Source organism: Panicum virgatum, chromosome 5N (genome assembly GCF_016808335.1).
Source record: "Panicum virgatum strain AP13 chromosome 5N, P.virgatum_v5, whole genome shotgun sequence".
NCBI classification, from domain to species: Eukaryota; Viridiplantae; Streptophyta; class Magnoliopsida; order Poales; family Poaceae; genus Panicum; species Panicum virgatum.
Window position 1 is genome coordinate 69,093,340 of NC_053149.1, and position 23,430 is coordinate 69,116,769.

General features: G+C 46.9%; 2 protein-coding genes across 9 annotated transcripts; both read left to right on the forward strand.

Annotated features, from left to right (window-relative positions):
- The first annotated feature begins 11,667 nt into the window (after positions 1-11,667).
- On the forward strand, positions 11,668-18,404 carry LOC120674134 (probable phosphoribosylformylglycinamidine synthase, chloroplastic/mitochondrial). Of its 7 annotated transcripts, none has more exons than XM_039955260.1 (4): positions 11,668-11,912; positions 13,305-13,411; positions 13,485-17,680; positions 18,049-18,404. In XM_039955260.1, the coding sequence occupies exons 2-3, from the start codon at positions 13,346-13,348 to the stop codon at positions 17,673-17,675; spliced, it is 4,257 nt and encodes a 1,418-aa protein (XP_039811194.1). In that variant the 5' UTR covers positions 11,668-11,912; positions 13,305-13,345; the 3' UTR covers positions 17,676-17,680; positions 18,049-18,404. The 7 variants fall into 7 exon arrangements, with proteins under 7 accessions (XP_039811194.1, XP_039811197.1, XP_039811195.1 ...); XM_039955263.1 differs by lacking the exon at positions 11,668-11,912 and adding an exon at positions 12,263-12,454 and having other exon boundaries at positions 17,994-18,404; XM_039955261.1 differs by lacking the exon at positions 11,668-11,912 and adding an exon at positions 12,280-12,975 and having other exon boundaries at positions 17,994-18,404.
- A 310-nt stretch (positions 18,405-18,714) lies between these two features.
- Positions 18,715-23,109, forward strand: LOC120672830 (beclin-1-like protein). 2 transcript variants are annotated; one of them, XM_039953434.1, is made up of 10 exons: positions 18,715-19,100; positions 19,649-20,007; positions 20,155-20,325; positions 20,712-20,836; positions 21,038-21,086; positions 21,633-21,791; positions 21,867-21,952; positions 22,110-22,181; positions 22,275-22,424; positions 22,691-23,109. In XM_039953434.1, exons 1-10 carry the CDS (start codon positions 18,743-18,745, stop codon positions 22,875-22,877), a joined length of 1,716 nt encoding a protein of 571 aa, XP_039809368.1. In that variant the 5' UTR covers positions 18,715-18,742; the 3' UTR covers positions 22,878-23,109. The 2 variants fall into 2 exon arrangements, with proteins under 2 accessions (XP_039809368.1, XP_039809369.1); XM_039953435.1 differs by having other exon boundaries at positions 18,778-19,100; positions 21,858-21,952.
- The last annotated feature ends 321 nt before the right edge of the window (positions 23,110-23,430 follow it).

Below are 23,430 nucleotides of genomic sequence, written 5' to 3' on the forward strand. Positions count from 1 at the left end.
CCTATTTGCTTCTTCTGTGGCATGCCAGTGATATGTTTCTGCCTTCAAGATTTCTTTTTTGTTGTTTGCTACCCTTGTTGTTCGCTTGATATTGTGCAAGTATTTTTGTACATAGGTGGCATTGTCTATTAATACTACTACATATAAATAGGTAAAGGATCAAGAGCTTATATCAGTAGATGACACCACTGATAAATATGCATGTACAAAACAGAATATATAGAAGGCGTCCAAATGGCACTTGACTTAGAAATAAAATCATACTTGGTCATTCAGAGAAATTGATGCTTTGTTGCCAACGGATATTTCCTGGAAAATTTACATTCTTGAGTTCCACTTGGTCAGGATTAAGTACATATATCTCTGAGCTTTCAAAGGTGAAAACACTAACATCTAATTACCAGAAGCAAGACTAGAATGTCAAAACCTTGGACTATTCTGCAATGGTAAGACATGTTTAGCAATCCAAATCACAGAGTAGACCACCACAATGTTAATGACCTTGCACAATGTCTTATGAACAGCTAACGTCAAACATAATTGGCTTGGCCAGTTCTTGTATTTGGGGGATGTCAAACATCTTCGGCTCATCTTCTATGACCAGCTTTTAAGTGTTTTTCCCCTATTCTTTTGTCGTGGTGAATATGGCTAGCCTATGCGTATAGAGAAGTGGCGTTGGCCTCATTGTTGATGAAATAGCTATTAGAAAGTGTAGCATTAGGGACATGCTATTTTTTTAAGAATGTTCATATCATCTGAACAGTACTTGTTGTGTATCGTTTCACTCTAAATAAACAACATGCCGAAGACAACATCCAGATCGAGCTGACTTTAAGCTGGACAGCAGCATGTTAGATAAAGTCACTGAGAGATCATAAAAGATGTTCCTTTCTATGTGGACATCATGATTGTGTTGGCAAATGTGGTTGCCTTATGTGTTTGGTTTACTAGTTTATGGAGAACTTGCTTTTCTTATAAACAACTGCAATTGCTGCTTAGTGGTAAAAAAAATATTCTGCCTGGGTTCATCTGTTTTTGCATGGAGTTCATTCATGTCCATTACCTGTTTTGTCCTTGCCACATTCATTTATGAGATGAGATAGTAAATCATACATCAGTTTGGTACCTGTTGGGTCTTGCTTGCTGTTCATAAATTGAAACTGTGTTACTTTTGATATCGTCGGGGGCACATGGTCGGCTGGCTGTCAATGGTGGTGGTACGCTAGCACCACTACATCAGCATTGTCCTATGCTGAAATGTATAAAACAGATTTCTGTTGCTCCTTTATTGAGTCTTTTTTTTTTCTGGTGGCTGTGGCTGCTGGTGACTTCATGGTTCTATCCACCCTGCTCACATTTATTTGGCGTGTTGCCGAGGGTACCTTGACTTTGTCATTCTCATCCATTCTGCCTGATGCCTGGAGTCCTTGTCTGTCTGATTGTGAAAATGTGACGTGGCAGTTTGTTGACACTCACATCCCGTTATTCAGAATTTCAGTTGTCAAAAATGCATGCATTCATATGAAATACAACAACAACATAGCCTTTTTTCCCAAACAAGTTGGAGTAGGCTAGAGATGAAACCCGAAAGAAATAAGTTCAAGGTTCAGGCACATTGATAGCTAGTCTCCAAGCGCTCCTATCCAAAGCTATCTCTTTAGAGATGTTCCAATCCTTAAGATCTCTCTTAACCGACTCATCCCACGTCAGTTTAGGTCTACCTCTACCCCTCTTTACATTATCGACTAGCTCAAGGATCCCATTACGCACCGGCGCCTCAGGAGGCCTTCGTTGGACATGTCCAAACCATCTCAGCCGATGCTGAGTAAGTTTCTCCTCAATTGGTGCCACCTCGACCCTATCCCGAATAACTTCGTTCCGGACTCTATCCCTCCTTGTGTGCCCGCAAAACCACCGCAACATCCGCATTTCTGCTACACTCAGTTGCTGCACATGTGGTCTTTTTGTAGGCCAATATTCAGCACCGTATAATATCGCCGGACGAATTGCTGTCCTATAGAATTTGCCTTTTAGCTTTTGTGGCACCCTCTTGTCACAAAGGATGCCAGAAGCTTGCCGCCATTTCAACCAGCCAGCTGAAATTCTATGCCTAACATCTTCATCAATGTCGCCATCCTTTTGTAACACCGATCCTAAATACCGAAACGTATCCTTCTGGACCACCACTTGCCCATCTAGACTAACGTCTCCCCCCTCATGCCTAGTCGCGCTGAAATCGCACATCATGTACTCGGTCTTGGTCCTACTAAGTCTGAACCCTTTCGACTCTAACGTGCGTCTCCACAGCTCTAACTTTCTATTAACCCCTGCCCTACTCTCGTCAACTAGCACCACATCATCAGCAAAGAGCATACACCAAGGGATCTCACCTTGTATATCCCTTGTGATCTCATCCATCACTAAAGCAAATAAATAAGGGCTCAATGCTGACCCCTGGTGTAGGCCTATGTTAATAGGAAAGTCAGTGGTGTTGCCATCACATGTCCGGACAAACGTCGTCGCATCTTTGTACATATCCTTAATGAGGGTAATGTACTTGGTTGGGACTTTGTGCTTCTCCAAAGCCCACCACATGACATTTCTCGGTACTTTGTCATATGCCTTCTCAAGGTCAATGAAGACCATGTGCAAGTCCTTCTTCTGCTCCCTATATCTCTCCATCAATTGTCGTATTAAGAAAATCGCCTCCATGGTTGACCTTCCAGGCATGAACCCAAATTGGTTTTGGATCACACTTGTCCCTCTTCTTAGGCGATGCTCGATGACCCTCTCCCAAAGCTTCATCGTATGGCTCATCAGCTTAATCTCACGGTAGTTAGTACAACTTTGAATATCACCCTTGTTTTTGAAGATAGGTACTAATATACTTCTCCTCCATTCTTCCGGCATCTTGTTTGACCGAAAAATGAGATTAAAAAGCTTAGTTAACCAAACTATTGCTCTATCTCCTAGGCATCTCCACACCTCAATGGGAATACCAACAGGACCCAACGCTTTACCTCTCTTCATCCTCTTCAAAGCCTCCCCGATCTCTACCTCCTGAATTCTCCTCACAAAACGTCTGTTGGTATCGTCAAAAGAGTCATCTAATTCAAGGGTAGGGCTCTCACTCTCCCCATTAAACAACTTGTCGAAGTACTCTCTCCATCTATCCATGATCTCATCATCCTTCACTAGCAGTCGATCTGTCCCATCCTTAATGCATTTGATTTGATTGATGTCCTTTGTCTTCCGCTCGCGGATCCTAGCCATCCTATAAATGTCCTTTTCCCCTTCTTTCGTGCCTAGCCGCTGATACAGGTCATCATACGCCTTACCTTTTGCTACACTCACAGCTCGCTTTGCAACCCTCTTCGCTAATTTATAGCCCTCGATGTTGGCTGCACTCTTGTCAAGATGGAGACGCTTGAAACACTCCTTCTTCTCCTTAATAGCCCTTTGCACCTCGTCGTTCCACCACCAGGTGTCTTTCCCCTCCTGTTTGCCTCCCTTACTCACGCCAAACACCTTTGAGGCCACCTTCCGAACACATGTTGCCATCTTTAGCCACATGTCATCTGCGTCTTCTCCTTCTTCCCAAGGCCCCTCACCTAGCATCCTTTCCTTAAACGCTTGTGCCGCTTCCCCTCTAAGCTTCCACCACTTTGTTCTCGCAATCTTGGTACATTTGTCCTGGTGGACACGTACCCGAAGACGAAAGTCCGCCACCACAAGCTTGTGTTGAGGGACAACACACTCCCCAGGTATCATCTTACAATCTAAGCAATCACGTCTATCCTCCCTCCTAGTAAGGATAAAGTCGATCTGGCTCGAGTGTTGTCCACTACGAAACGTCACAAGATGGGATTCCCTCTTCTTAAACACGGTATTCGCTATCAACAAGTCGTAGGCTAACGCGAAGTTCAACACATCCTCCCCCTCTTGACTCCTGCTACCATACCCAAAACCCCCGTGCACTCGCTCGAACCCTACATTAGTCGCACCCACATGACCGTTGAGATCTCCTCCTATGAAGAGTTTCTCGCTGGTAGGCACGGTACTAACCATACTATCTAGATCTTCCCAGAACTGCATCTTGGTGCTCTCACTAAGGCCTACCTGAGGGGCATATGCACTGATCACATTCAAAACCGAATCTCCAACTACCAACCGGATTAGGATAATCCGGTCGCCTTGCCTTCTAACCTCTACGACTCCATCCTTAAGGCTCCTATCAATCAAGATGCCTACACCATTCCTACCCGGAGTTACTCCCGTGTACCAAAGCTTGAAGCCAGTATCCTCAACCTCCTTCGCCTTCTGGCCCTTCCATTTAGTCTCTTGAACGCATAGAATATTTACACGCCTCCTAATTGCTACATCAACTAGCTCTCGCAACTTACCCGTTAGGGACCCTACGTTCCAGCTACCTATACGAAACCTAGTTGGCTCGGCTAGCTTCCTTACCCTTCGCACCCGTCGAGGGAAGTGCGAAGACCCTTGCTCATTTTTCACTACACCCGGGCGTAGATGTAGCACGCCATTCAGGTGACGACCCGACCCTTGCTCACTTATCATCGTACCCAGGTCATGATACGATGCGCCCTTGGGGGATGGCGACCCGGCCCTTGCCCATTTATCACCACACCCGGGTTCCGATGTAGCGCGTCGCTAAGAGGGTTACGCCCCAACGAGTTTCTTGTAGGTTTCATATCCATTAGAGTGGCATTTTTTATGCTGGTTTGCCAAAACCTAACGCAACCCTCCTCCTTTACCCGGGCTTGGGACCGGCTATGTTGAGACGACTCAGGAGAGAGAGTCTTCCAGTCAGCATAGGCGGAGTTATGCATTCATATGAAATACTGATTTTATTATGGTTTTCAGTGCCGAGAACGGTCAGAGAGTTTTCTGATGCTTCTCGAAAGAAAGAGAGTTTTCTGATGCTTTAGTGGTTGTTCTTTAACCAATGCCCCGGCTGCCTTGGGCTAATTGTGTTGCCCTTTTCTAAGTTGAAACATCTTGTTTCTGCTGAAACTGCCTGATGGATAGGACTGCATTCGAATCTTATAGGGTCAACTTTCATGTGTTCCTTTCTTATGTCTTCTGTAATTGCTCGATTGCAGCACAACTAATATACAGCGTGTTGCTGGGGGAAAAAACATAATATACTGCAGCCGAATTTCCCCTTGCCGCTCCATGTTTGTACAAGTTGGCTCTAGTAGTATTTGCTTTAGTGTGAAGCATCTGTACTCTATAGTGGTGACTGGAGAATGGAATCATTGTGTCATGTCATGTGGCTCATGTCTCTCTTAAAATACTAACAAGATTAGATTAGCACAAGATTACAGTCAGAATGTGACAACTGACAACCCCAGTGGAACGCAAAAGCTTCTTTACTATAATAACCTCGTATATCTTGTCACGATCTCTCTAGTCGGGAGGTCACTTTTCCTTTTCTGCCCTTTCTCGGCAAAAGTGGTGGAGCCGGGTGCTCGGAGATACCAGCATCTGTCTCGACCATGGTGGCACTGTATTCTCTGGAGTGACTTCGTCTTTGTGCTCGCCCAATCTCCTCATAGGCTTTTCTTCTGCGCTCTTGTCTAGGTGCGTGGTGAAGTGGAAGGCTGAATTAAGCTATCCTCTCCAGCTGAAAACTTAGTTTTTTTGCTGTATTTTGCCTTGGTGCATGCCGAAGTAGCAATAACATTATGTTTGGTTGATGGGTAGTACGAGCTAACGCCGTCAATTCATCAGGGAGAAAAGAAGGAAAAAATACTGCGAGTTATACTCTCTTTCCATCGCAAATCGTATGTCGTTTTGGCAAATAATTCATAGCAATAATAATGTCAAACAGTAGCCAGACAGACCTAGATGAAAACGTCCATAAATCTCTCACGTGGATCAGATGCCTTTTTTTTAGCAGTTGGATCAGATGCTCTTGTAGGAATAAAGCCTGTTTCAAAACTTTGCAATGAGTCCGGAAGTGGATCACAGCCGTCAACGCATTCCGTCCGTCTGTCCGTTGTTAAGGTAGCTAATCTACGTGAAGCTTTGGTCTCCTGGAGAGTGGAGACCCGCTTCTAGTTCTCTGCCGACTGGCGACGACGTGTCACGACTGATCTCATCTTTTCATGTAATCATGTTCATTTTGTTTTGATTGGTCTCAATATTTTTAAAGAAGTAACAAAAGTGTATATAAAAATCTCATTTAGACTGTATCATAGCTACAAATATTCATTAAAAAGTTTAAAGACGGCTAAATAGACAATCCATTGAACAAATTGTCTATTTACTGTTTGTATATACTGTTCAATATACTTACAGACGGCAGCTGTTCGCACCATTATACATGCCCTCACGAGCCTTCCTAGCTTGGTTGCTCCGTACGACGGCGGGGGTCTGCGACCATCGTGCCCGCAGCAGCGTGTCGTGGCAACATCCATCGACGGAGACTCTCCGTTCGTTGGTCTTTGACTCTTTTCCTGTTTTTCTTTCCTTAGCGTACAAGTCTATAGGATACGAAAGTGGATACAAGTGGTATTTTATGTGTCGGTACCCCAGGACTGGGGTACCCCTTCTTGCTGTGTCTAGGCAAGGATCTTGTAGTTATCCTTAACTACATCCAAACAGCCGGACCCCTGCGGTCCGGAGTCCTGTTCTCCCAGCAGCGGCCCGGACCGTTCCACAGTTGGGAAAGGTCCGGAGACACCACGTGTCCCGGAAGAGGCAGGAACTCGTGCGCAAGCAGCCGGGGCTCCGGACCTCCCAAGGAGACCGGACCCCCGCAGGGTCCCGGACCCCTCATGGGGTCCCGGACCCCCTGTATAGTAACCGGACCCCTCACTAAGGGAAGAAATCGGCACCCCACGTCGGGGTGGTCTGGAGACGCCACGTGTCTGCAAGATATGGCTGTTTGGGTTTCCTTACTAACGTTCACCCACCATTGCATTCATTGCGGTAGGTGGACGTCTGCATTGATATGGCAGAAGCTGAGGCGTTTCATTGACCAGGGGACACTATTGATCGCGTATTACCAAGGCAGTGAAGCCGCTGGCGCCGCCCATACCGCATCTGCCAGCCTGCTGTGACAGATGGATACGACGGCTCAGCTTCGCCCATTATGACGCTACATAATAGCCTCAGCAGGCCACGCCGCAAGCTACGCTACTCCAACGGGCGCCTCGCTGACGGGACAAGAGAAGACCCCCCTGAGTCAGAGGAGCAGCAGTACTCATATCGGAGGAAAGATTCGCTACCACTGTAGCCACAGTCACGTTGGGCCCACATGTCGGGGCATCAACGTTCTATGTATCCGCTCCCCCTTGATCTATAAAAGGAGGGGGCGCCGCTAGAAAACCTCAGGCTCGGCAAGAGCCAAGGCCGGCAGAGGATAGGTTCATACACACCACCAAGAACAATACATCTCCAGTGGACGTAGGGTATTACGCTCCGGCGGCCCGAACCACTCTAAATCTTGTGTTCTTGAGTCCTTGTCCCAGCGTAGATTCAGCCCCATCGCCTAGTACTTCCCCGAGTACTCCCTCACTGGGAATAGGCGGGTGCGTTCCGCCACCCGGCTGTGGGTAACCCTAGAACCCCCACAACATTTTGGCGCCGTCCGTGGGGATCGTCAGGCGCAGGTTGGATCTTCGGGCTTCTGGGCCGTGTTCATCCTCTGCAACGACGAGCGAGAAGATGAAGGAAGACCGGGCCACACTCACTCCACGTGCCATGGCACTGGGGCACCAACGCCCACGGTGTGGCGGCGCACGGCAGCGGCGTCTGTTGTGCGTCGCCACAGCAACACCTCAGAGCCGGCGTGGCAGCACACAGTGGGGGCGCCGCTGGGCGCTGCTACCCTACGTCGACTCAAGGTTTTCTCTCAAGCAACGGCCACACCTCCTCTGCCGTGGCATGGCGTCGGCTCAAGACTTTCTCTCAACTTGGAGCCTGGGGCCGACAGCCATCCCGGAGGAAGTTGACCGTGTCGTCCTGCCGTCTCCAGCACCAGAGATCCACCTCAGCGTTGCTCGGTGCTGCTGCAGACAGGACCCCGCCACCTCGCGCGGGGGCCCCTGGCGCTAGCACCAAGGACAAGCCGGCGAACGACCGCACTTCTCCACGCGTCGCACCGGTCCATCTGCTGCGCAAGGGTTCTGGTTTCCATCGGCAACGGCGACGGCAGGGGGAGGGGGCCTCTTCCATTCAAAGCCAAAGAATTTGTCTCATGCCATGTAAGCATGTGACAGCTCTTAGGCAAGGAGGGGTCCCCCGAGCTCCCGAGGTGATGCTGGATGATGCGGTTCAGGCACGTCCAGGGCGCCTTCACCTCCGAAGAAGAACACGCTGTATAGCATGCAGCCGTAGGTTACTCCTAAGAAAAGACTAAGAGAATTCCTCCTTTGTAATAACGTGGCGCCTACGTGTGTGTCCAGAGCGGTCAAGGTCCGACCTTGTAAACCCAACCTCTGGCCCTATCACACAAACAGGCAAAAAACGGTCCGGAGCGGTGGAGGTCCGACCTCGTAATCCCGACCTCTGATGTATACCGTGACAACCACAATAATAAAGGAGATTTTCTTTCTCAGTTTTACCTAGGCTCCGCCCTGGTTTACATTTATTCGCCTTGGTTTAACTATTCTTTCCTCTTGAACGGAGTTTCCCTTGTTGCTAACAATTCAAGTTAAGCTGCTAGCTATGGTCAGGTGAAGACACCCCTTCTAGTTGGAAGGCAGTCCGGACCCCTGAGGACCTGCTCTGGAGAAGTGGTGCTTGTATCCTGGGGTAGAGAAGCTCCGCGTAGCTTAGCCTGGTAATGTACCCTAAGTTTACGTACTTCACTACCCTGTTACAAGTACTCTAGTATCCAGGACTGCTGTCCTTAGAGGTCCCGGGCTCCCTTCTAGTATAAGGCTTGGTTTCTTTACACCTTACTATGAGGTCTGGTAGCATGCTTCATCAGATCGTCAGCAACGGTCGCTCCAAGCACGGTCGACAAAAGCCGGGTCCGGGAAGTGGTGGTTGCTCCCAGAGCGATCCGAAGTCTGTGTAGCCGCTTAGCTTGGTTCCGTACCCTAAGCCTACACCTTCGTCGCCCTATGGAGAGCACTCTAGTACCTAAATCTGGCAACAGGTGTACCGGCCTCAGGGGTCCGGGACTCCCGCTCTCTACACGAGCACATCAACGCGATCAAGTTGCGTAGAAACACATCCTGATAGTGGCCCCACCCGCGGGTTCGTACCTCTCCCGAGGTGGGCCCGGGGGCCACTGTCGGTACCCCAGGACTGGGGTACCCCCTCTTGCTGTGTCTAGGCAAGGATCTTGTAGTTATCCTTAACTACATCCAAACAGCCGGACCCCTGCGGTCCGGAGTCCTGTTCTCCCAGCAGCGGCCCGGACCGTTCCACAGTTGGGAAAGGTCCGGAGACACCACGTGTCCCGGAAGAGGCAGGAACTCGTGCGCAAGCAGCCGGGGCTCCGGACCTCCCAAGGAGACCGGACCCCCTGTATAGTAACCGGACCCCTCACTAAGGGAAGAAATCGGCACCCCGCGTCGGGGTGGTCTGGAGACACCACGTGTCTGCAAGATATGGCCGTTTGGATTTCCTTACTAACGTTCACCCACTATTGCATTCATTGCGGTAGGTGGACGTCTGCATTGATATGGCAGAAGCTGAGGCGTTTCATTGACCAGGGGACACTATTGATCGCGTATTACCAAGGCAGTGAAGCCGCTGGCGCCGCCCATACCGCATCTGCCAGCCTGCTGTGACAGATGGATATGACGGCTCAGCTTCGCCCATTATGACGCTACATAATAGCCTCAGCAGGCCACGCCGCAAGCTACGCTACTCCAACGGGCGCCTCGCTGACGGGACAAGAGAAGACCCCCCTGAGTCAGAGGAGCAGCAGTACTCATATCGGAGGAAAGATTCGCTACCACTGTAGCCACAGTCACGTTGGGCCCACCTGTCGGGACATCAACGTTCTATGTATCCGCTCCCCCTTGATCTATAAAAGGAGGGGGCGCCGCTAGAAAACCTCAGGCTCGGCAAGAGCCAAGGTCGGCAGAGGATAGGTTCATACACACCACCAAGAACAATACATCTCCAGTGGACGTAGGGTATTACGCTCCGGCGGCCCGAACCACTCTAAATCTTGTGTTCTTGAGTCCTTGTCCCAGCGTAGATTCAGCCCCATCGCCTAGTACTTCCCCGAGTACTCCCTCACTGGGAATAAGCGGGTGCGTTCCGCCACCCGGCTATGGGTACCCCTAGAACCCCCACAACATTATGGATCAGCTGATTAGTTACAATGACATGCAGTGGTGGGTCTAGGATTTGAATGTTGGGTATTCAAAAATTCAAAACACAAAGCAAAATAGTTGTTTTACCTATTATTAGCATATATACATTTGATTATACCTTGAAATACTATAGATTAGCAAAAATAATGGGTATTTAAAGAATACTCATGCATACCAAGTGGGCCCACCCCTGATGACATGCCATTCTAGAGTATTTTTCCTCACAAATTAATTTTGTAGAATATTATTCTAGTTTCTTTTATTTATTTATTTATTAACTTGTTTGACAACTATATATTCAAGCCCACCGTGGGGCACAACGTGGACACGCGTACATGCACAGTAATAACTACACATCGAGGCCATCTGGATCTGGCCATGGGAACGGAAGAAGCTCTCGGAGCCTCTACTCGAGGAACAAGCATGGCATTGCAGACCCTCTGGACCCATTTGGTTACTCTAAGTGCATGGAATGAACTTTGACTGCTAATTACAGTATCAAACAAAGTTAGTTTACAAAACTAATTTCAGAACCCCGCACTATGAACCCTTAAGAATCTAATAAGACATGATTAGAGAATAGTCACTGTAGCATCACTGTAGTTAATCATTAATTAATTATCGTCATTAGATTCGTCCCGAAAAATTACATCCATCTCTAAAAAAATTTTGTAAATAAATTTCATTTAGGCCGCCAAACATACACTAGAATACTCGTTATAGAATCCTAGGAGGAACCAAACACGGCCTCTCTTTCCTCTCAACGTCGCGCCAGCGAGGGGGTGAAGGAGGGAATGATTACTCGAGTGTTAGTTAGAAATTCCGGGAGAGGGGTGAAGAAAGCGTCATTGCGTGGCACTTGACACCACCCGTCACCAAACTGGGCCACCGAGGCCGAATTTGTTGTCATGGGCTCAGTGGTGCGCGCGCGGGCTGGCCCAACCACACGTTGCACCCTAAGGGCAAGCACAATGGCTAGACGGCTACCGTCTGCATGTGTCTAGAATACCGCACGCAGACGACAAAACAGATAACTTGTACAATGGTGTGTCTGTGTGGCTGTCTACAAGTTATTAAATACATGCCTAGATATATGAAATGTGGCGATCAAACATGTGAAATGGATCTTTGTGTATTATTTTGTGGCATACAAGAAGAAAGAATCATTTGTGGATGTAAATAAATTATTTGTGCAACCTGTTTATATTCACTAACTGACCACATTGACACAGGCTGAATTGTAAAAATAGCTAGGGACTCAATTGTAAAAATACATGGAAATATCTCACCTGGCTTGCTTTGCTCGGGTCTCTCTCGACCACTGTTTTTTCTCTCCAGCGGCTCTCTGCTCGTCACCAGCCGCCCCGCCAGGGGCTCCCGTTGACTCTCTCCTTTCTCTCTTTCTCGTATCTGCTCTCGATCTGGGCACGGTGGCCGGCAGCAAGGCACGGGGGACAGACGTTCGGCGGATCGGCTTGAGTGTCACGACGTCCAGTGGCCGGTGAGATGCAGCATCTAGCGACCGTGCGGGCGGCAGGCTTGGCTCGGGCGGCCAGGGATGGCTTCTCCGGTGAATGGCGGGTCGAGAGGCGGGAGGCTAGTAAGGTACGTGAGATCGTGATGGTCCTCCACGCCTGAGGAATTGTACCGAGACGGTCGGCCCTCGGCGAATTTGGCAGGCGGCTAGAGCTCGCCTTGGCAATGGCGGCGGCGCTCTGGCGGGCGGGCGCAGGCGGCGCAGCTCGACACAGCGTGGGTGGAGCACCGGATCGAAGCCGTCGTCGCCCACTCGCAGCAGCCCATTACAACGCGCGACGCGCCGTTGCTAATCTCTCGGAGCACGAGCCCGTGCCGTCGTCGCGCGAGACGACGGCATCGGCCGTCTCCTCGCTGAACCGTCTCGTTAATCATGAAAAACCGTATATAGACGACGTAATTAATGGCGTTGTACATGCCCTAAAGCGCCTAAAGCGGAAAGCATCTATACCACTCCTCTCTCCGCCACCCTTTTTGCTCGCGCTCGCGGCGGCGGCTGCTCGTGTCGTCTTCCCCGCCTTGCCCGCGAGTTTGTCCCGGACGCCTCGGCGCCCGGGCCGCCGGCGAGTCCTCTGCTCGGCTGGACTGGCGATTTGGTGCGTCTTCCGTTGGTAAGGAACCACCCTCTGTAATGTAACAGACCCCTCCCTCAAGGCTCAAAACCCTGTCCCCTTCCTAGCCGCCGCACCCCGCACCCGCACGCCCGCCTAGTCGCCTCCCCTCTCCTTCGGTAACCACTGAGCCACCTCCCTTCCATCGGTATCCCAAGTCCCAAATCCTAATCCTAGCGGCAACCCTAGCGGCGGCGGTCTCCCAGCTCCTGAGCGGCGGGCTCGTCGCCCCTGCCGGCCGTCGCCTTGAGCCCCCAGCTGCTAGCGGTCGTCGCCTCCAGTTGCCAGCGGCCAGCGCCCGACCGCTCGGCGCTCGTCGCTTGCGCCCCCGCGCGCAGGCCGCGTCGCGCTCGCGGCTCGAGCACGCGCAAGGGCCAGACTTCGGTCGCCTGCCGCGCGCGCCGAGCAAGCGCAGCCGCGCAGGGCCGCAGGGGGCAGGGTTGCCGTGCTGCACAGGGCTGCCGCGCACGTGCACTCGCACACAAAGCAGAGCAAGAAGCCAGCCTGAGAAGTGAACCAAGGTGATTTAGGTGAAAATATGTCATTGCAATTTGTGATTACAGATTACTTTGCGAAAAATTAGCAGCAATGCAGTGAGGAATTTTTTTCCTGAAACTTGAATACTTGTTCGATTTCAAGTAATGAACAATTTATGTTGTCAGTACTCAATTATAATTATCTGCAATAAATATGTACTTTAGGCTGTGAAATCTTTTTACATCATATGAAATTTTGAATACCCAGCTCTGAGATCCTGGGCCTGCCACTGTATGCATTTATATCTTTGCACGACTTCTTTAGTTTTACTGTAGACTCAACAGAACACTGATTCCCAACCAATGTGGTGCAGGTCTCCTGTTCATTTCGTCACTAAAAATCTTTGGGTTTGAGATGGCATCACCTGGCCAAATGACGGCAAGCAATCTGTTACACACCAAAGGCTTTCCTGGAAATATGGTATGCAATATGAAATAGCACAACATTTTTTTAACCTGCAATTAGCTTGTTCTTATGTTCGTTCTCTACACAGGGAAAACAATATGGTTTAATTGGTGCTCGAAGTCTTGGGTCAAGAAGTCTGCGAATGAGTCAACGCTGCTTTCATCAGCAGCATCTTTGTTGGCCACGTGCACAAAGAGTTATGGTTCGTAATATCAGAATGTCATCATCTCCTGGCACTGTGGTATCCGAGGGGTTTGACAGTCCATTAGTTGAGAAATCTGATTCTGCATTGAATGGTGGAATTATTCACTTGTACCGTATACCATTTCTTCAAGAAAGTGAAACCATGGAGCTGCTTAAGAAAGTGAAGGCCAAGGTTTCTGCTAATATTGCCGATATAATGACTGAGCAGTGCTTCAACATTCAGTTGGACAATCCACTTACTCCTGAGAAGCTTTCCACGCTTCACTGGCTCTTAGCAGAAACTTATGAACCTGAGAAGTTGCAAACTAGGAGCTTTCTGGAGGAGGAAGTGTCTAGAATTTCAAGTGCTGTCATTGTTGAGGTTGGTCCCCGGATGACATTTTCGACTGCATTCTCATCCAATGCTGTCTCTATCTGTAAATCTATCTCATTAGTAGAAGTGGCTCGACTGGAGAGATCAAGAAGATATCTTTTGCGCCTTGAGCCTGGTAGTGACCCGCTTGATGAAAGTCAGCTCAAAGAATTCTCTGCGTTGGTTCATGATAGAATGACAGAGTGTGTCTATCCCAACAAGCTCACATCATTTCAGTCAGATGTAGTTCCTGAACCTGTCCGTGTTGTTCCAGTCATTGAAAGGGGAAAAGAAGCATTGGAAGAAATAAATGTGAAGATGGGGCTTGCTTTTGATAAACAAGATATTGACTACTATACACACCTCTTCAGAGACGATATCAAACGCAACCCAACTACTGTGGAACTTTTTGATATTGCACAATCCAATAGTGAACACAGCAGACATTGGTTTTTTAATGGAAAGCTTTTAATAGATGGAGAAACCATGCCAAACACTTTGTTCCAGTTAGTGAAGAGACCCTTGAAGGCCAACCCCAATAACTCTGTCATTGGATTCAAGGATAATTCGAGTGCAATAAAAGGATTCCCAGTAAATCAGCTGCGTCCAACAATTCCGGGTTCCACTTCACCATTATCCATCATGATGCGTGAGCTTGATATTTTATTCACAGCAGAGACCCATAATTTTCCATGTGCTGTTGCACCATACCCTGGAGCCGAGACAGGTGCAGGTGGCCGTATAAGAGACACACATGCCACTGGGAAGGGTTCATTTGTTGTTGCTTCCACTGCTGGTTACTGTGTTGGTAATCTTCGAATTGAAAGTTCATACGCACCCTGGGAGGACCCTTCATTTTCTTACCCAGTGAACCTAGCATCTCCATTGCAAATTCTTGTTGATGCTAGTGATGGGGCGTCTGACTATGGGAACAAGTTTGGTGAGCCTCTAATTCAGGGATATACCAGAACATTTGGGATGAGGTTGCTAAATGGCGAGCGGCGTGAGTGGTTGAAGCCGATAATGTTCAGTGGAGCTATTGGGCAAATTGACCATGCACACATATCAAAGGGTGATCCAGAAATTGGCATGCTAGTTGTGAAGATTGGTGGTCCAGCATACAGAATTGGTATGGGCGGTGGTGCTGCCTCAAGTATGGTTAGTGGCCAGAACGATGCAGAGCTTGATTTCAATGCAGTTCAGCGTGGAGATGCTGAGATGGCACAGAAATTGTATCGTGTGGTCAGGGCATGTGCAGAAATGGGAGAGAATAACCCCATCGTCAGCATTCATGATCAGGGTGCAGGAGGAAATTGTAATGTTGTGAAGGAAATAATATATCCTAAGGGTGCTGAAATTGATATCCGCTCAGTTGTCGTTGGTGATCATACATTGTCGGTCTTGGAGATATGGGGTGCTGAGTACCAGGAGCAGGATGCACTACTTGTGAAACCTGAGAGCAGAAGCCTTCTGGAGTCGCTTTGTCAGAGGGAAAGGGTTTCAATGGCTGTCATTGGGAAAATTGATGGCTGTGGAAAAATTGTGTTGATTGATAGCGCTGCTGTGGAGCATGCCAAGTTGAATGGCCTTCCTCCTCCAAACCCTGTTGAAGAACTTGAGCTTGAAAAAGTTCTAGGAGATATGCCTCAGAAGACCTTCGAGTTCAAGCGTGTTTCTCAAGTCACAGAGCCTTTAGAAATTGCACCAGAGGTAACACTGCTGGATACTCTGAAGCGAGTATTAAGGCTCCCATCCGTCTGTTCAAAGCGTTTCTTAACCACAAAAGTTGATAGGTGTGTGACAGGTCTTGTTGCACAACAGCAGACAGTTGGGCCTCTTCAAATCCCGCTTGCTGATGTGGCTGTGATTGCACAGACATACACGGACCTCACAGGTGGTGCTTGCAGCATTGGAGAACAGCCAATAAAGGGTTTGCTTAATCCTAAGGCCATGGCTAGACTTGCTGTTGGGGAGGCCTTGACTAATCTTGTTTGGGCAAAGGTTACATCGCTTGCTGATGTCAAAGCAAGCGGGAACTGGATGTATGCTGCAAAGCTTGACGGTGAAGGTGCAGATATGTATGATGCAGCTGTTGCATTGGCTGACTGCATGATTGAACTTGGTATTGCAATAGATGGGGGAAAGGACAGTCTTTCCATGGCAGCTCAATGTGATGGTGAGGTCATCAAAGCTCCTGGAAATCTGGTTATTAGTACTTATGTCACATGTCCTGATATAACATTGACAGTAACCCCTGATTTGAAGCTTGGTAATGATGGAATTCTTCTGCATATTGACCTCGCTAAAGGTAATCGCCGTCTTGGTGGTTCTGCTCTTGCACAAGCATTTGATCAAATTGGAAATGACTGCCCAGACATTGATGATGTGCCGTACTTGAAGAAAGTATTTGAGGCCATTCAGGAACTGATTACTCAACGGCTTATTTCAGCAGGCCATGACATAAGTGATGGTGGCCTTATTGTGAGTGTCCTTGAGATGGCATTTGCTGGTAATTGTGGTTTAAAGCTGGATATAGACTTGGAAGATAGGAGCCTTCTTGAAGGACTTTTTGCAGAGGAGCTTGGTCTCGTTATTGAAGTGAAATCACAATATCTCAATGTCGTGAAGCAAAAGCTTGAAGCAGCAGGCGTTTCCGCTAATGTAATTGGAGAGGTTACTAGCTCGCCGGATATAGAAGTTTTTGTTGATGGCAATCTGCATCTCAAGGAAAAAACTTCAGATCTCAGGGATCTCTGGGAGGAAACGAGCTTCCAGCTTGAGGAGTCACAACGCCTGAAATCTTGTGTCAAACTTGAGAAAGAAGGGCTAAAAAGCAGAACGTCACCATCATGGTCTCTGTCCTTCACTTCCAAATTCACAGATGAGAATCTTTTGATTGCATCCTTGAAACCAAAGGTCGCTATCATTCGTGAAGAAGGGAGCAATGGTGACAGGGAAATGGCTGCTGCATTTCATGCTGCTGGATTTGAACCATGGGATATCACAATGTCAGACCTCTTGGCTGGGAAGTCCTCTCTAACGGATTTCCGTGGAATTGCATTTGTTGGTGGTTTCAGCTATGCAGATGTGCTGGACTCAGCAAAAGGCTGGGCTGCATCAATCAGATTTAACCAACCCCTCATTCAGCAATTCCAGGATTTCTACCATAGGCCAGACACTTTCAGCCTTGGAGTATGCAATGGTTGCCAACTTATGGCTCTTCTTGGCTGGGTGCCAGGATCAGATATTGGAGGTTCTCTTGGCTTAGGTGGAGAAATGTCCCAGCCAAGGTTTATTCACAACAAATCTGGTCGTTTTGAATGTCGGTTTACCAGTGTGTCCATTGGGAATTCTCCTGCAATCATGTTCAAAGGGATGGAAGGTTCTACCTTGGGTGTTTGGAGTGCTCATGGTGAGGGAAGAGCTTTCTTCCCAGATGAAGATGTTCTAGCTACTGTTGTGAAGTCTAATCTGGCTCCTGTGCGATATTGCGATGATGCTAACAATATAACTGAGACCTATCCCTTCAATCCCAATGGTTCTCCACTAGGCATTGCAGCCCTTTGCTCCCCTGATGGAAGGCACCTTGCCATGATGCCACACCCAGAGCGTTGCTTCATGATGTGGCAATATCCATGGTATCCAAAGGAATGGCAGGTTGAGAAGAGTGGCCCCAGCCCTTGGCTGCGGATGTTCCAGAATGCTCGAGAATGGTGCTCGTAGTGCAGGTGGGTCAATCTTATCTGCTACTTCTATTTATGGTACTGCGAGTACATTTTCAACTGTTGGCAAATAAACAGAAGCCTTGTGGTGCCAACTCTTCTATTTGGTATGCCTGATAGCAATTCATACATGTTAGCGAGACCAATAGTTCAAAATGACTTGCGCACTTGAAGTTCTTAGAGTCTCACTCGAAGTAGTAGTTTTAATTTTAACTTATCCCTGCTAATTCTGTGCACTATTGAATAAAATCTATCGTACTTACTAAGCACTTCAGTTCTTGTTTTTAAACTACTGTTTATCTTGTTCCACCTGTTGCAGGACTACAAGCTTGCTTCCTTGCATTGAACCTCGGATTTTTGCTTTTTTGGTGCAGCTTGTCACATTACGCTTACAAGTTGGGCAAGGATTTCGGAGTGCAGACGTTCAGGCCCAGCTGCAGGAATTTTGCGTGGATTCTGGGCTACTGGCTGTGGATGGTATGGCTGTCTCATGCCATTTGGGACCTCCTTTGGCGAAATAATTGTATTTGGCTGACCAATAATCAAATGTTGAAAAGCTCAATTTTGAAATGTTGAAGAATGTATGACTGCCTGGTCGGTCAGGGCCAACTTAACCATGTACTGCTGGTGGTCGCTAATGATTACAGTAATTGTAATAAGTGGATTAAGAAGGCATCATGCCATCTGCCTTTTTTTTGCGCGGTAGTTTATCGAGCATACTTGTTGCCTTGTCTTGCCTTTTTTTTTTTAATAAGGACGCCGGCAATACTTGGTGGTGGTCGCTAATGATTTCAATACTTGTTGCCACAAAGGCGCCGGCAATTTTTATCTTGTTCTGGCTTGGCTGGAGCGCAGGCGTGCGTTATTGGCGATTGGCTAAGGCTGGATGACTTGGTCCGCCTCGTGTTCCTCTGCCTCGCTCGTTGCTCCCCTGCCTCCCGGTCACCCAGCCAGACCACTGATGGGCCATATTCCATCAAAAGGGTTTGTTTATGGGTGCAGAAAAGCCCATGATTCAGCCCGGCCCAGTATCTGACGCACGCACTCACAGCGCAGTGGGATGAGACTATGAGAGAGACAAAAAAAAAACAATTTCTTACCGTCTCGTCTCGCTGCTGCGTGCCTGCGGGGACACTCCATCTCCTCCGCGATCCCCACCCCTCTCTCCGGCGGAGAACGAGCCGCAGGCAGCAGCAGGGCGCGGGCCACAGCTCGTCCGTTCGATTCGTTGGAGATCGCTCAAGCGGGAGCGGCGTCCTCAGCGAGGAGGCAGGCGCCATGAAGCCCCCGGCCGCCGCCAGCGGCGGCAAGGGAGGCACGGTCGACCCGTCGCTGCCGCGGTTCAGGTGCCAGGAGTGCCGCCGCGCCCTCGTCGTCGTCGGGGTCGACTCGTACGCCGACAGGCTGCCGCCCCACGCCGCGGCCGGTACCCGTGCCTCGTCTCCCCACCCGATTAACCCTCCTTCCATCACTATACTTACCTGTGAATCACTCCATCGTTTTGAGTCGCTTCTGTGCTTAAAACCACTCAGATTATGCCAAATAAGCTTCTCTAGGAGTCTCAGCCTGCACTGGAGATGTGATTCACACACAATTGAACCTCCATGGCCGTATTTGGATAAGCGAAAGGGCCAAAGCCGAATACTGGGAAAAAAATATGTGACTTGCAGGGTAACGAATCTGTATTAATAGAACTAGGAGAAGCTGCTGCGGGGATCATGTTGCCCATGATCCCTAATTATTTAGTCTTCTTAATGCTGGAAGCCGTAGCGGCTTCGTGCTTTCAACAATTGTAAGTTGCTCTGTTGAGATGGTGCTGAGACCAGGATTAGCAATTTAGCATACTGCCATATGCCTTGCTTCCTTGAATCCTGTTATTTCCTTTTTTTTTCTCAAGCACCACCCATTGAGCCTCTTCAAGATGCAACTGTGGTACACGTCGAACTTATCTAGTATGCCATTAAATTAATGCAGGTAACCATGCACCTTCTGTTCAGGGCAGTGTCATGGGTGCAAGCAGGATGGACAATTCTTATGTAGTGCTATCCAGGCAGAACAGATCTCAAGGTCCTGGAATTCCCCCGCTCCCACCAACTGCCGCAGCACCACACACTGAACCTAACCAATCAACAAGAGTGATAGAGGGGTCCTATATAGTGCTTCCACCTCCTGCTGCTTCCATATACAAGACACCTGCCTCTGAAGGAGGCGGTGCACAGCTGACAACACCGGGTGTAAACTCCAGTAACCATTCACCAGGAAACAACTCTGGATTTCACTCTAGTGTTACTGTGCTGAAAAGAGCTTTTGAGATTGCTAGCTCACAAACTCAGGTACAATCAATTGCTTAATATGTGCATGTTTTAGTTGTATAAGTATGCATCAGATGTGCTTGATTTTTTCCTGCTAAGTGTAGGCACTATTAAAGTGACGTATCTACTAACAAGAATACATTTATGCTTTTCCATTTACATGTGCAGGTTGAGCAGCCACTTTGTCTGGAATGTATGAGGATTCTTTCTGATAAGATGGATAAGGAGATTGAAGATGTTAATGCGGATATTAAAGCTTACGAGGCTTGTCTTCAACGTTTGGAGCAGGAACCCTACGACATACTCAGTGAAACAGACTTTCAGAAGGAGAAACAAAAGGTAATATTCCTGTTGCATATATATGGTTTGATGATAACTTTAATTATTAAGGTTAGAAGATGAAAACTCTACTGTTTAATTGATATACTTCAAGCAGCCACTAGCAGCAGTATATGGAGGCCATATTTGGTCCATTGACCCTGTTATCATGTCGAGTCGCACAAGATGAAAAGTGTACTGTGATGTATTCAAACATATTATGAGATAATCAAACATAATCTATCAGCTATAAATACAACTTCCTTTAAAAAAATGCAGCTGTATTCTTGCGCATCAGAGGAACGAGTCCATGTTATCAATCCTATGGTAGATTTGCCAGAAATACTTTTTGGAATGTGTGATATTCTTACAAATCCTATTCATATTTGTGTGCTCTACAATTTCAGATCGAGGAAGAAGAAAAGAAACTTAAAGCTGCTATTGAAGAAGCTGAAAAGCTATATTCAGAAGTTAGTTCCGAGATGAAAGATCTTGAAATAAAGTCTAAACAATTTGAGGAATTGGAAGAACGGTTAGTATCTGTTCTCGATGTCATTATTCTTTTAGTTATGTTCCTGTCATTACCTCTGCTGTTTGTCTATAATCTACAGTCTTGAATATTTTTTATTCGCTTGTAGTTGCGGGGAAATAATATCACTTTTGCACTACCTGCACTTCTAATGCTTCAAATACTTGTCATGCAAAGTTAATGCTGTAATTTTTTTTGAATTAGGTATTGGCATGAATTCAACAGCTTTCAGTTTCAGTTGACATCTCACCAGGTATAATTATTTCAAGCCATATGCATATGGATATCTTAGTGTCAGAATAGCAATACACCAAACTGCTGCTGTCATACTTGAACTTTTGTTCTTGTTGACCCCCTAAGGATTTGTTTGGATAAATCCATCCCCTCCCAATACATATGGATTGGAGGGGTTTAGTATGTATCCAAACAAGGCCAAATATATTTTTGAACAGACATGTATTTTGTTCCATATCAGTTACAGGCTAACAAATAAAGCAATATTAACCAAAAAGTGTGTCATTGATTTTGTGATCATATATTTATTTCACATCAATAAGTTGCTGACAGAAATTGAACAATGTTTTTGCGACATGCATGCTGTCTGTGTTGGGTTTTTTTTTGGGAAAGAATACTGTGTGTTGTGGATCTTTCATGCTTCCTTCTTGTTTGGATATACCATTATATATTACAATTTTTATTTATTATCTATATGCATGTTTTCTTATTCTTGAATAGTTTGCCAGATTTATTCTTGGTGACATTTTCATTTCGTTATCTGAAAAACATCTGCACTATCCAGGAAGAAAGAGACGCAGTTTTTGCTAAGATAGAAGTTTCTCAGGTTCATCTGGAACTGTTGAAGCGTACTAATGTTCTCAATGATGCATTTCATATTTCACATGATGGTGTAATTGGAACAATAAACAACTTCCGCCTCGGACGTCTTTCAAATGGAGAGGTAAGATGCAGGTCACAAAATGCATAAATACCACAATGATTCATTATATTCAGTGCTTCTCGAAAGAATGTGCAGGTTGAGTGGGATGAGATAAATGCTGCTTGGGGTCAGGCTGCACTGTTGCTGCATACCATGGCTCAATATTTCACTCCGAAATTTCAGTATCCTTTCGTTCTCTATCAGCAGCAATAGCATTCTTAGTGCATAGGTTAAGTCAAAATTTTATGAAGTGCATAAACCGTAAATTTTAATACTAAACACACTATAATTGTTATAAATAGAAATATTCCTATGGAGTTCCTGAACATTTTCCCCTAGATACCGGATCAAGATTCACCCTATGGGAAGCTATCCAAGAGTCACCGACATCCACAACAATACATATGAACTGTAAAGCTTTCTGCTGGCAAACATATTTTTTTAACCTTCTTGCCTTGGCAAGATTGAAGGTTCCCTTGTATAAAACACACTGTTGATGTTCAGGTTTGGCCCTGTAAATTTGTTCTGGAGCACCCGATTTGACAAAGCCATGACATGGTTTCTCACTTGCCTGCAAGAGTTTGCTGAGTTTGCCATAAATTTGGATAAAGAGAACAATGTTCCACCAGAGAAGTCATTGAAGCTTCCCTATAAGTAAGACTTCTTGCAAATATATTGTTCTCATAATCCCCATGTTTAGGTGCCTTGACGATTGTTGTCATTCATGCATCCGAATTTTTCATGTTTGCAATGATTTTTGTGGCTTTGGACCTTTCTTTAGTTACTACAACAATTGGTGCAGCGCACATGTAGGAACTCTGTTATGATGAGTTTGATGCGATAAGATAGTAAATTGGAAGGTTTCTTATGTCTTTTATGTCACCTGCGTTGCTGTTAATTAAGATTACTTCATTTTACAGGATTGATGGTGACAAAGTAGGGAGCCATACAATCGTCCTAAGTTTCAATAAGGACGAGAACTGGACCAAGGCGCTGAAGTACATGCTGTGCAATCTGAAATGGGTTCTCTACTGGTTCATTGGCAACACAAGTTTTGCTCCACCATCGGGACCAGTGCACACACAATCTCTGAGGAACAAGAACTAATGCTGTTTTTACTTCAACTGTGCATAGTTTAAATACAAACCGATTTACTGACACTAGTCATTGGACTCTAGCCGTAGTGACAATAACGACATATTTGATGTACATACATGTATCAATATTACCGTCTATTACTTGAAGTCTGCCGTTGTGTATGAACCCTATCGTCTGTGAATTCCAAGGGCCTGGCCATCTGCATGCAAATTGTAACAATAAAAAGATTTTTCAGTCTTCAGTTGATGCAACTTGTCACGGGGGAAGGATGCAACATAACAAAGCAAACGCAACATCTTCCTTTGATGGACGCTGCCCGGCTGAGATCTCCGGTTACTCGGTTACTCGGGCGACTGCGATGACATCCAGATTCTTCATCTGCTAGCTAATAAAAACTAATAACAGGCAAGCAGAAAAATATCAGATTATTCAGATCTCGCATCATCAGTGACCAGACAAAGTCCCACACAACAGCATGAGACCGTAGTTTTTATACCTCTCCCACCATGTGGCCTGATCTGTACATTATCTAATACAGAAAGAAACAACTAACAGCACAGCA

Bases quoted from the DNA above. Each gene is read 5' to 3' on its own strand.
- LOC120674134 (XM_039955260.1), top strand. From the start codon at position 13,346: ATGGCATCACCTGGCCAAATGACGGCAAGCAATCTGTTACACACCAAA. The intron at 13,412-13,484 runs GTATGCAATATG...TTCTCTACACAG, and splicing joins AAGGCTTTCCTGGAAATATG to GGAAAACAATATGGTTTAAT.
- LOC120672830 (XM_039953434.1), top strand. From the start codon at position 18,743: ATGAGAGAGACAAAAAAAAAACAATTTCTTACCGTCTCGTCTCGCTGC. The intron at 21,792-21,866 runs GTAAGATGCAGG...AAGAATGTGCAG, and splicing joins GACGTCTTTCAAATGGAGAG to GTTGAGTGGGATGAGATAAA. The intron at 21,953-22,109 runs GTATCCTTTCGT...ATTTTCCCCTAG, and splicing joins TATTTCACTCCGAAATTTCA to ATACCGGATCAAGATTCACC.